The sequence below is a fragment of the Sturnira hondurensis genome, unplaced genomic scaffold (genome assembly GCF_014824575.4).
Source record: "Sturnira hondurensis isolate 20B ecotype Veracruz unplaced genomic scaffold, ASM1482457v3 Scaffold0008640, whole genome shotgun sequence".
Lineage (NCBI taxonomy): Eukaryota > Metazoa > Chordata > Mammalia > Chiroptera > Phyllostomidae > Sturnira > Sturnira hondurensis.
Genome location: NW_028081271.1, coordinates 1,051,164 through 1,063,457, shown reverse-complemented (window position 1 = coordinate 1,063,457; position 12,294 = coordinate 1,051,164). Strand labels below are relative to the sequence as shown.

The 12,294-nt window shown below is 45.7% G+C and overlaps 1 protein-coding gene across 1 annotated transcript; it reads left to right on the top strand.

Annotated features, from left to right (window-relative positions):
- The first annotated feature begins 789 nt into the window (after positions 1-789).
- AGA (aspartylglucosaminidase) lies at positions 790-10,465 on the top strand. The gene is made up of 9 exons (XM_037055126.1): positions 790-952; positions 3,168-3,321; positions 3,910-4,022; positions 4,853-4,965; positions 6,190-6,301; positions 6,941-7,016; positions 7,849-7,956; positions 8,628-8,761; positions 10,217-10,465. The coding sequence occupies exons 1-9, from the start codon at positions 829-831 to the stop codon at positions 10,315-10,317; spliced, it is 1,035 nt and encodes a 344-aa protein (XP_036911021.1). The 5' UTR covers positions 790-828; the 3' UTR covers positions 10,318-10,465.
- The last annotated feature ends 1,829 nt before the right edge of the window (positions 10,466-12,294 follow it).

The window sequence follows — 12,294 nt, the reverse complement described above, 5'->3', positions numbered from 1 at the left end:
CTCAACTTCCTCTTTTCTTCTATAAAAGAATGCCTTTTTTCTTTTCTTTTTTTGGGCTTGTGTGTGGTTCACCAGTTTCCTACTCCCCAGTGGAATCCCTCTGCTATCCGGAACTAACTCAGTGTGGCTGGCTGAGTCTCTTACCTTTTTTTTTTTTTAAAAAAAAAGGTTGACCTAGTCGAACGTTTATTTAGCACTTCGTAATGCCAGGTTCAATGTGAAACACGGGCGAGGGGAACGGAGGAAGCAGGGAGGACGCTTCGGGAAGCTGTGCAGAGGGTTATCCTGCGCTCCCCCAGGCTTTCTCCTTCTCTTTCAGGCAGGGGTTTCTAAGGAGAGGACGTTCTACAAAAAGCTCTTGGAGTGGGGAGACCTAAAATGAACTGGTCATAGACACGCAGTTTCATGTGCACTCAAAGACCACCCCAGACCTGAGGCCGGGAATCACTGAGTAGTACTTCCTGCACGTGCCAAACGTTTCACCAGCAACTCTCCATTAAACGGATACCTTAGGGCCAGATTTTAACCTTCCGTGGGTCTGCAACCTTCCTACAGCATTACACCTTCCCAGGGCTGCACAATATCCTTCGCATTTTCCCGTGTGTAGCTCAATTTGCCTCTTTCAATGCGAAAAGGCATACAGACATCCTTGCAGACTAAAGCCTCCCAAGACCATTCCCAGAGGAATCCAACATCGCGAGAGTTGCAGCGGCACTACCGCGCCGGGAAGAAGCGGTTTCCGGGCCAGGAGGGCGGGGCGCAGAGGGTCACGTGGTCGGAGAGCGCCGCCTGACTCGACCCCGCCGGCGCTGGGCGAGTCCTGCAGTCATGGTGCGGAAGTCGCAGCTTCTGCTCTTGCTGCAGCTCTTGCTCTGCCCAGCTCTCGCGCGCAGCTCCAGCCCCCTCCCGCTGGTTCTCAACACTTGGCCTTTTAAGAATGCAACCGAAGCAGGTGCGGGACGGTGGCCGCGGGCGGGGACTGGGCTGCGAAAGTTTGCCTGCGGGAAGTCCTGGGGGGAGCAGTCCAGCGCCTTGCCCTCCACGCTTTGCGCATGCTCATCTTGCGGCCCTGCGCGTCTCCCACACAGGCGTCTCGTGCCGTGGACCCTTACCCCGTGCTCTTCACCTCTGCCGACTTTCCCATCCCCATCATTTAGGGTTACTCCTTCTGTGCAAGCCCTGCTCCAAAATATCCTCCGCCCGCTGCTTAGCCTATCCCAAGGGAGTCTATGCCTGACAGCAGTCTATTCATGGTCTGTCTCCTTTCTACCTCTTCATTCTAACCCCTCCGTTTTCCTCAATAATACCCCGTACTCCCTTTGCAAATGACTAATAATCCCCCTCCAAAAGCACATTATTTTTGCACTTACTGCCCCCCCACCCACACACAAATCGGTATGCTGTGTTTGCTGCCTGGAATGCAAGCTTCCCATCTCCGCTGTACATTAGCATCGTCTGCGGAGCTTGTCAAATGTATCAGTGCCTGGGCTCCACCTCCAGAGATCTTGCTTTAACTGCCAGAACCAAGACATCTAGTTTTTTTGTTTGTTTTGTTTTGTCTTAAGCTCCCAAAGTGATTTTAATTTGCAGCCAAGATCGAAGGCCAGTTAAGCTAAAGTACCTTCCCTGATGTACTGCCCTTGGACCCATTCTGAAGTATAGACGCCCGTCTTCTGTGCTTTGCTGTCATCCTGTACTTGCCATTAGCTTGCCGATTTCTTACTGTGTGTTTCATTCACTTCAAGACATAATACCCCAAAAGTAATTTCAAACCCCTCAGAGGCTAATTTAACTTTCTGGGGATAGAATTGGCTCCTGAATTTGGTGGAGCTCAGCCTGTATGTTATAAGCAATGAATACATTCAGAGAAAATGAGGAAGCAGACCATAAGAAACAAATTCCCAGCAATAATGAGACAGAAAGTGCACCAGCCCAGGCAGGGGAGTTGATGTATGGGGCTTTAGCTTCTCAAAATACACTTTCCCCTGCCCTGGCTAGGTAGCTCGTTTTAGGTTAAACTGTCCTCCTGATATACTAACGTTGCTGGTTATGAGTTTGATCTCCAGGGTCAGGGCACATGCAAGAATCAGCCAATGAATGCGGTTGTGATGCATTGCAGGAATAAATGGAACAACAAACTGATATTTCTCACGCTCTAAAATTAAAATAACTTGTTCTCTTAAAAAAATAGACTTTCAAGCCAGTATGGCCAGTAGTAATACTTAAATTGTTTACTAAAATAGTGTCTACCCTTTAAGGAATTTTCTGTTTATTAGTAAAGAAATTGGCCATCAGAAACTTTCTGTTTTTCCCTTTTCAAGGTGTGGGGCTCCACACAACAGGGTGCTACTAGCCGGCCCCGCAGCCAAATGGCTCCTTTTGAAACCTGGCTCTGCTAGACTCTGTGTGATGTTGAATAACTGAAAACGTCAACCTCGCTGGGTCTGCTTCCTCCTATTTAAAATGATAATCATTGTATAGTCCTTACCTGGAAAGCTATCGTGAAGATCAAATGAATCAATCCATGTGAAGCCCACACTGGAATTATTTGCTCCTGTGGTACTGTTATTAAAACATGCTGTGACAGACGCTATGGCAATAAAAGTATTAGTGATATACATATATGTTTAATGATCTAATGATGCAGCCACGACTAAGGATGTAATTTAATGACTTCAGTGAAACATGTCTTTCAGCAGCTTCAGTTGTAACTTTGAAGGACAAAACCTTTTTCTCACACAGGGTAGAAATATATATTAATAAGTGGAAAAAAAAACGTACTTTTCATCAGCGGCCAGTCTTTGAATTCCTCACGGTAGTTAGTTGTATTACATAATTTGGTCCATACCGCTGTTTGTATCACTCTTATTCCTTTGTAGCATCTCATACACTGATTTAAAAACTGCTTTTCAAAAGGACCCCTGGACGTGGACAACAGTGAGGTGATTGCTGGGGAAAGGGGGTTATGAGAGGTAATGGTAATGGAAAAATATATAATAAAGACCACATTAAAACAATTTAAAAGTTAAGTAAAAATTCCATTTAACTTAGAGTAAAGGTGAAAAAATGTAAACATAAGAGTTCTCAAAACCCTCCTGGCTTGTTGCTTTTGGCACTGAAAAAAAAATAGACAAGTGTAAACAAGTACTATGGGGCTTTGCCAACAGCGTGGCGGACGTTGGCGTTCGGTGGCTCCGCGCTGGACGCCGTGGAGATGGGCTGCGCCCAGTGCGAGAAGGAGCAGTGTGACGGCACGGTGGGCTTCGGGGGCAGCCCCGACGAGGCTGGGGAAACCACGCTGGACGCCATGATCATGGACGGGTGAGCACGCGCTCCAGGCCCGGGGTGTCTGCGCCTTCGCTTCCTGGCAGTTACTGTATCGTTATCTGCCGTCTGCTGAGAGCAGGATGGATGATTGTGGAAGCCTTGTTATGGGTCAAAACCCCTGGCTTACGGCATGGCCTTTCCAATCACAATTGCTTTTCCTCTCAATTAAAAAATAATAATCACAGAAGTATCACTTGAAGGATGGTAGTCTCTTTAGCACAGGAGACCCCACAAACTACAGAAAATCTGTCTCTGATCCGGTGCAGGGTCCTTGACCCGCCACCCACAAATGCTGTGGTTTGCCCGACCGGAAGCCTTAAAACCGCTTTGAACAGCCGCGTGAAAGACGCGCCTGGAGGCACGGAGGGTTTGAGTGCTGTCCGAGGGTATGGTGAATTGGTGTTTGATTTCTCCCTTCATGTGTGATTGTGGGAACGTGTATGAACTTCATGGATGTGCTGTGACGCCTACATGAAGTTGGTGTTTATCATACAGAACACGAAGGCTTGGAGTAAAACAGTGTTTTTAAATCTATGAATCTATGAAAAGGCCTTAAATCTTACTGCATTTTTTTTCTGGCAGTACTACGATGAACGTGGGAGCAGTCGGAGATCTTAGACGCATTAAAAACGCCATCGGCGTGGCCCGGAAAGTCCTGGAACACACCACACACACACTTCTGGCAGGAGAGTCAGGTACACGCTCACCACGCTGAGGGATCTAGTCTTCTGTGTGCCCTGTGGGACAAGGACGCGGTGCGCAATAGTGTGAAAACGCCGACCAAAGCTCAACTTCCAGCTGTTGTGCTTCCTATCCACTTCACTTTAGATAAGCTAACTTCTAAATTCTCACTTTCTTCATCTTTAAAGTGGGATTTTAAAAAATTAGCCTGTTAGCTATAGATGGGGACCTGCTGGGCCAACAGGGGATTCAGCATCATTTCTCTCCCTGTGTGACCTTTTGAGAGGTGGAAGGCCCACGGGGCGCATGAGCAGAAGAAGATGGGAGCAGAAGGAGTTTTGCTGTGGCATTCCAAGTTTACACCCAAAATCATACAGTGACCTATAGTCAGCGTAACTGTGCACATGTATTAGCTCGCGACTCCGAGAGGAAGTCTTCACTTTTGTTGAAAGACCGAATTGACAACCCCCTGACATCCGGGGAATCCAGCCGCCCCTTTGGAGCCTCAGCTGTTTACACGCTGGGCGTGGCTCCCTGGTCGGAGCTGCAAGACTCCTCTCTGGCGAGAGGTGCGCCTTTGGCTGGGTAGAAGAAGGGAGATTGTGGGGAGGGGGAGGTAAGGACGGCTGTCAACACACCCCCCAAGGGTCTGAAGCAAATCAGTTTTGGGGAGGACATAGGGAAGCTGAGATCTAAAAACAGATGCCTTAAAACTTTTCCTGTCCAAATTCTCCTCGTGCACTCCTCCCACTTCAGGGACAGCTGAACGTCAACATTTCCTGTGCGTGCATTTTGTCTAGAAGGCCACAGTTAACGAATTTCCCTTTTTCTTCCCAACCACCAGCCACCCAGTTTGCTGAAAGCATGGGGTTTGTCAATGAGGATTTGTCTACCAGTACTTCTCAAGCACTTCATTCCGATTGGCTTGCTCGGAATTGCCAGCCAAATTGTTGGAGGGTATGTATATTAAAGTTTAAAAAGCAAATGGAAGATATTAAGTGGCCTCCCTTCTGCCTTGTGTTGTCTACCCAGAGCCAAAGGGGCGGGTGAGCACCCTGTTACACTTGAGAACCAGCGGTGACTCTGGGCCTGGGGGTCCCTGAAAGCCCCCTCAGTGCACTGCACGTAAGGCGTGTCCACTGGGGACAGCTGCTGGTTCCTGGTGACAGTTTGGGGGCGTGGAAGCTTCCGTCATGGGGAGAGGGGGCGGCCGCAGTGCGAGCTGCTCCGCTTGTGTCTCCTTAGAACGAAAGCTTCCAAGTCTGAAACATCAAACACCACTGGTCTCAAACATTTCCTGGATCTTTATCTATGCGAAGTGTACCCAGGATCTTGTCCTCATTTGACCGGAGGTTGTGTACGATTAGGTACCTGGCCTGTCGCTCGAGGGTGACCCTTGTCCTTAAATCAGTGGGACTTTGAGCACAGGTCAGTTTGCGTTTGCCATTCAGAGTTTTACTGGGGACTGTCGTAGTCTCTCATCTGTTTTGTCCCCAAATCCCAGTTACATTTCAGTAACTGCAGGCTCTCTGGGGTGAGTACGTGCGAGAGGCCGCTGTGCAAAACCAGGCCAGGGAGGCACCTAGTGAGCTAGTGACGAGAAAGGAACAGTGGGCTTCTTGGTTTAATGTTGATACACATGTTCAACCTGAGTTTATGGATTTGGATTATTTTCTCAAGTCTTTGATTTCTAAAAGAGTCTGGGAATAGAATTTAGGATAGGTGCACATGAACCTAGCTGTGAAAAAAAAAAAGATGGTTTTAAAGTAGATTTTGCCTTAGATTTCATAATTCTTCTTTGGCCAGGGAACAAATTAGGAACCTTGAAGGTCAGGTCTCATACCTAATTCCACTGAGGATTAATACCTAACAAAAGATCTTCACTTATGTCTGTCCTTAGGCAGAGAATTTTAGGCATCTAAAGAGAAAAACGGGGAATCTTTTCCAGACTAAGTAGGTTTCTATCCCACATTATGTGCATCTGAGACTAGACTAGGTATTTAGTAAAATTATATCCATCTGTTCACACAAGACTTAGTTAATCGTTGGCTTTTAATTCTTATCTTTCACTTACCAGATGTCCTTTTGGTTTCTTTCTAATGTCTCGTGATTGCATGTAACTACTTGCCACTTTCCAAAATCACCGTTTCTAAAAAATAAAAACGTAAATCTCGTTTACAGAATGTTGTACCAGATGCTTCCAAATACTGTGGGCCTTACAAACCACCTAGTATCTTAAAGCAAGATGGTTCCACCTATAAGGAAACAGATGATTACGGCCACGACACTATTGGTAAGCTGCCTTTTATACAGTTTTTTTGGTTAAGGCTAAGCCATTTGTAACTGCCCTTCTGTAGTTCCTAATGTTTTCCCTACACATGTGCCAGAAGGTGACTCTGTTTTAACTGACAAGTAAGATTTATAGATCTATATGCCTCACTCTGCACTCACACACACTCTTAGCATCTTCTGAAGACCTGTGTCCATTTTAGTAGGTTATCTTACACAGAACTCCTAATATCTGATGATCCTTCACTGGTGGATTTTCTAATTTTCATTTATATTTAGTTCTTTAATAATCTGACATTATTTGCTACATTCAAGTGATCTTTCTGGTTTATGAGGTTGACAATTTCCGTCAGTCTCTACCAGTGACTTTCTGTGCCATTACCTTTGAAAGGCATTGGGAAGTAACACAGCAAACTGAAGAGGAAGAAGAATATGGGGTACCCACCAAACGGTACTATGAAGCCAGGTCATTAAAAAGGATGAGTTTTACCTGGTGTAATTTTCAGTATTCCCAAGTTTTCTGTTGTTCTCTACCTGAAATTAATGAAAGAGGATATTGATTTCACCGGCTGTTGAATGAGTTGGTTATATTTGAGGTAAACTTTAGAGCTGATACCTACAAAGATGTTTCGTTGAATTCCAGGCATGGTGGTAATCCATGAGACGGGACGCGCTGCCGCTGGCACATCTACAAATGGTATAAGATTCAAAATACCCGGGTCAGTGTCTGGAAGGCGCATCTCACAAGTGTGCACTGAGTGTAAACCAGTATGTGCTGCCGCTACGCAAGGGGCAGAAGCAAAGCCTAGCCCTCCCTCATGGCTGAGAGAAACAAATGGGAAGGAAGAGAAATGAGGATCCGCTACGTGCGGAAGGAGGGGGAGGGCTGGCTCGGACTTTAGAGTCCAGGGACGGCCGCGGTGGTCTGATCAGGCTGGGGTAGTTAGGGAGCCCCGCGGGGACATGGTGGGGGCTGAGCCTGGGGCTGAGGAGGGCCAGGGGACACGCTGGCCAGGGCCGTGCCAGATCCGAAGGCGTGCCCCTCGGTTCAGGGCTCCAGCCGGCTGCAAAAGGACTGCGTGCCTCGGGGGCAGGGAAAGGGGTCTTAAGTCAGTGAAGGGTTTCTGGATTTCGTTTCAGAGTGCCGGAAGAGCGCTGAAGGGTTGTTACAAGGAAAAACCTGGGTACCATTTGGGCACATTAGATAGGATGCAGAAATAGATTGTGGGTGGCAAAATCTAATTTGAACCTGTAGAGATAATCCAGAAATTAGATGATAAGGGTGGTCACGATAGAATAGTCACTATCAATCTGTGCCACCTTGATATGTAACCAGCTGGTATCTAATTCTTGTATAATTAACGAAGGTGTGTGGAAACCTAGCTTGAAGTTTATGAAAATCCTTTTCCCTGCACCCCGATGAAGAAATTACTTCAGACAGTTATCAGTAGCTAAGTAGAAGTACCCGCTGTTGTTGAAACAGCTCATAAAATGACTTAGTATGTACATGTGATTTCCCATCCTAAATTTTCATGCTGTGTCCTCACCAAGTCGAATAGGAGATTCGCCAATTCCTGGAGCCGGAGCCTATGCGGACGACACTGCTGGGGCCGCGGCGGCCACCGGGGATGGGGACATACTGATGCGCTTTCTGCCAAGGTGTGACTTCTCCCATTTGTGCCTCTCTGAGATCTCTGGAGGGGAACTGTCTGTCAAAATAGGTACTAACGGTGGTGCCATGCAGTCCAAATTGGTGTGTACAAGGGTTGTGAGTGGAGAAACGCCGCTGGCAACCCTTTATCTATCACGCTGATAATGTAATTGTTCAAACTAAGTAACCCTCGTCCTCTGAAATGGAACGATCTTCCTGCCTCTGCCTCACCGATGAGGGTACTTAGGACCCATTTACACAAGGCCACTGACTACAGCAACTGCAGTAGTGGATGACAGAAGTCAAAAGTACAGTCCCTGCCTGTAATTAACTACCAGAAGATAATCATGACCACGAGGTTCCGTCCGAGGCCGTGTTTTCCCTATTGATCACAGCCCCGTTTCTTATTGGAGGACAGTCTCTATACTTTATGACCTCCGTCAAAGCCGAAAGTGTCAGCCCTTCTCTGCAGCGGACAGATGGTGCAGTTGACAAGGTAGACATCCTACCGAGGTCCACACGCTGCCTGTTGCTGCTTGTGCAGACGTACTGAGTCCCATTCATTGATGCATGCTATCAAATGTGATGGTGTTGATGCTTGTAGATTTCCAGCTTAAGGTAACCAAATTCTGAGTTAGTTTATCTTGTGATTCTCAAGTTTTGCCTCTGTTTACATCAGCTACCAAGCTGTAGAATATATGAGAAGAGGAGAAAACCCAACCGTAGCTTGCCAAAAAGTGATTTCCAGAATTCAGAAGTATTTTCCAATGTTCTTTGGAGCTGTTATCTGTGCCAACATGACTGGAAGTTACGGTGAGTTTTATGTGGAGTTTGTGTTTGTGTGAACTTGCAAATGTTGATGGAAATACACACTTTTAAATACCGTGGTTGTGTTTTATTCCTACACGGTGGCAAGAGGAATGCTACTGGGTAGGCACTAGGTAGAGGTTAACTGACGATCCGTTAAGACTCACAAATTGCTGAACAGTACACCCGAAACCCTCTGTTGGTTGGGCACTGCTGGCGGGGATACCGCCTTTAGCTCCTCACTCTGGCCTGTGACTTCTGACCCCAGTGCAGTTTGGCTTCACCTTCGGTCCACGCTGCAATGGCGTGTCTGCTCGGCGGTGTTTGTTCACTGGAAGTAAACATGGATAGATTACCTTCCCTGCTTCTTCCCCAGTCATCATGGAAATGCCCCCGTCGTTTCGATCTTTCTGGGGCTCAGAGGCACGGAATGTGTTACTGATTAGTAAACCAAAGGAATTGGCGGAACTGGTTTTGTGCAGAGACGTGTCCTTTGCTTCATCCGACTTCCGTGTGAGGCAGTTCCGATTTCAGAGATTTGCAAGACCAGCCATGGCTGGTCCTCATTCGTGAATCTTCCGCTGGGGAAGTTGTGGAGCACACTGCCCAGTGTCATTTATAAGGTCACACTGCTCACTGTTGTTCTGTGATTTTCTACTTCCCACAGTTCTGTATTTGAAAAATGCGTTTGAAGTATGTCTTATTCTTTTCTAAGTACGAAGATGCGAAAGTCAATATAAGTTGTGAGAGGGAAAGGCTTCATGTACAAAATAAGTCAGTTTCATTGATATCCTCTTAAAAATAAACCTGTAGAGGCTCGAAGTTGGATGTAATAGGATCTAAAATGATAATTATGTAATTACAGCTGAATTTAAAATTATAGAAGATAATTATGTAACTGTCAATGAATCGAGTTCCTTATATTGAAAGCGACGGCGTTAGAAGGGGCCTCCAGGTGTTTGTGCACAGGGAGCCGGGGCAGCAGGAATCCACGGCCCAGGATGAACTGGATTAGGTTGAGAGCATCTCGACAAATTACCCTCCTCGCTTTCAACGGGAATAGAAGGGTAGAAAAAAACAGGAATCCTGGGGAGAGGAGGATTATGGGGGAATGGTAGGAATATGTTAGTGGCACGGGAATTAAATCATGTGCCTGAGTTGTTTTGTTTTTTTTTTTTTTTTGCTAAGAAAAGAATGTAAAAACAGAATAAATAATAGCAGCAATGAGAGCATGTGTATAGAGCCAAAAATCAGCCTGTAGTCTGAGGTTCAGAAAGATGGCTCCCCTACTGCTACTTTCTTGTGGTCTGTCAGCCACAGACCGCAGGCAGACGTGAGGCAGACGACGTAGCGTCCCCCCGTGTGGCTTCGCTGGACACCAGGCGGACAACAGGTGACGTCTGCATCGCTTGTAAATGTGTGCATTCCGGAACCAAATGACTGCTCTTTTCTTGGCTGCAGGTGCTGCTTGCAATAAACTACCTACATTCACCCAGTTTCGTTTCATGGTTTATAATTCCCTAAAAAATCAGCCAAAGGAGGAGAAGGTGGACTGCATCTGATCCATTTGTCCTGGTGGCATCGTATGTAAAAAAGAAAGAAGCAAAAGCTGAAAAGGTTACCCACTCTCACTGCAGAGTGTGTGCCTCCTGTTTTCTAAATTCTCTGTGTAAAAATAAACTTATGCTAAAGGAGCACTTTTGCTTTTAATATATGACTGTTTATCATCTACTTTTATTTGAGCTTTGTATATAGCCTGAAAATGAATGTATATGTATACATATATATCTTTTAGATGTTGTTTACATTTGAGTTGATATTTGGATTTCTACTCACTGTTTTAAGGAATTGCTACTGTGGGGATTTACTCCCATAGTGATATCTTAAAGCCAAAAGAAATAATCTATAAGTGGCTACTTAAAATAATTAGAGTACCCAGGTTTTTTTAGACCCAAGAAAAAAGTAAGGGTGAGGCCGAGTGTGATTAGTTGTGACTGAATTTCAGTACAGACAGAGATGGGTCTCTTATCACCAAAGGTCGGTTTTACACGATGCTCCCTGCTAGCCTGACGAGGGAAGGGTGCTGTTAATAATGAAGGTGCTCTTTCTCTTGCACGCGTTAGAAAACACAAGCAGTCTTCTGATGGACAATAGTGTAGACTTTCTTTGTTCTGTTCCTCTGATAGGGCATCATCATGCAGGTTCTTTAGTCAAAAAAATCTGAGACGTTTTAGCTACTGAGATTTAGCAGGAACAATTTCGTCTGAAAATCATTTAGGGAATTTGATCTCTAATTGTGTCCTTATTCACTGTGTCGGACACATTTGGAGTAACACATTATAGACCTGCAGGAGAGTTAAGAACAAACATTGCAGTGCAGACCCTGAAGAAGGCTTAACAAAGGCCAAGGGCAGCCCTGGGAGGTGGTTCACACAGTGACCTTGAAGTCGTTGGGATGACATTTCCGAGCCGTCCTTTCCCCTGTCCAGGAACCCCATCTAAAACACAGGCGCATTAACCTTATTCCTTTGAATGACGTAGTAACCGATATAATTCAGATTTTACCAGGCTGTACTCCTCAACAGTGCATACCAGATAACGGGGAGGAGTCTCAAGTGATACTTCAGATTGCCTCCCCTTGTTCAGAGTGTTCTTGCTAGAGCTTCATTCACTCTTAAAGAGTGCTGACCCGGAGATTTTAGAGATGTATGTGTGTGCTGCACACCCGCGAACAAAAAAAGTGTGTATTTCCAGTTCCAGCACGTGACTTCCTTGGCTTCAGAAGGCAAGTAATAGGCTATGATATATTTTTCATTGAGATATTATACATAGACTATAATGCACTTTTTAAACCCCATACTTTTTCATTGTTAAATCTCTTTTTAAGTGTCATTACATCGGATGCTTGGTGACTGGATTTGGAGCTAGGCACCTAATTGAACTCACTGAAGATCTTAATAGTTTAATCAAATTCGTTTGAAAAAAAACTGGTGACATAAATATATGTCCTAATGGGATACTAGTTATGCAGATGAATTAAGACCTATTTATATCACGATACTGTCTTTTTGTGAAAAAACAGATTCCTAGATCCTGTAAAGGTTTCTAAAAAGGCATGTTAAAATTTGTTTGTTTTCTTGAGTATTATGCTCTTTATATGTTAGTATACTGTCAACTCCTGACTTAGGAAGTTAAAAAGGTGAGATGATGAGGTCCAGGAAAAGTGGGAACTGTCCGAGAGTCCTGTGTGCTCCACGACCAATGTTTCCTTGTACAACGCGCGTCACCGTAAAGAGGGGCCATATTTCACTGTTCCAGGAGAGCACACCCACTTGAAAGCTAAAGTAACCGTCACATTTCGAGTGGCTGTAATGGAAGCTAACGCTGCCGTGGTCACACTGTTCGCTTCTGAGGGACAGGGACAGGAAGTCATTTCCAGTTCGAAGGCATGGACAGTGCAGGAAAGAACCGGGCAACTTCCTGAAACTCGTCACCTTCCCCTGCTCTGCCCTACATGTGGTTGCTCGTGTATTTTCCGT

Coding starts and splice junctions, on each gene's coding strand:
- AGA (XM_037055126.1), top strand. CDS start 829: ATGGTGCGGAAGTCGCAGCTTCTGCTCTTGCTGCAGCTCTTGCTCTGC. Junction 3,322..3,909: donor GACGCCATGATCATGGACGG/GTGAGCACGCGC, acceptor TTTTTCTGGCAG/TACTACGATGAACGTGGGAG. Junction 4,023..4,852: donor ACTTCTGGCAGGAGAGTCAG/GTACACGCTCAC, acceptor CCCAACCACCAG/CCACCCAGTTTGCTGAAAGC.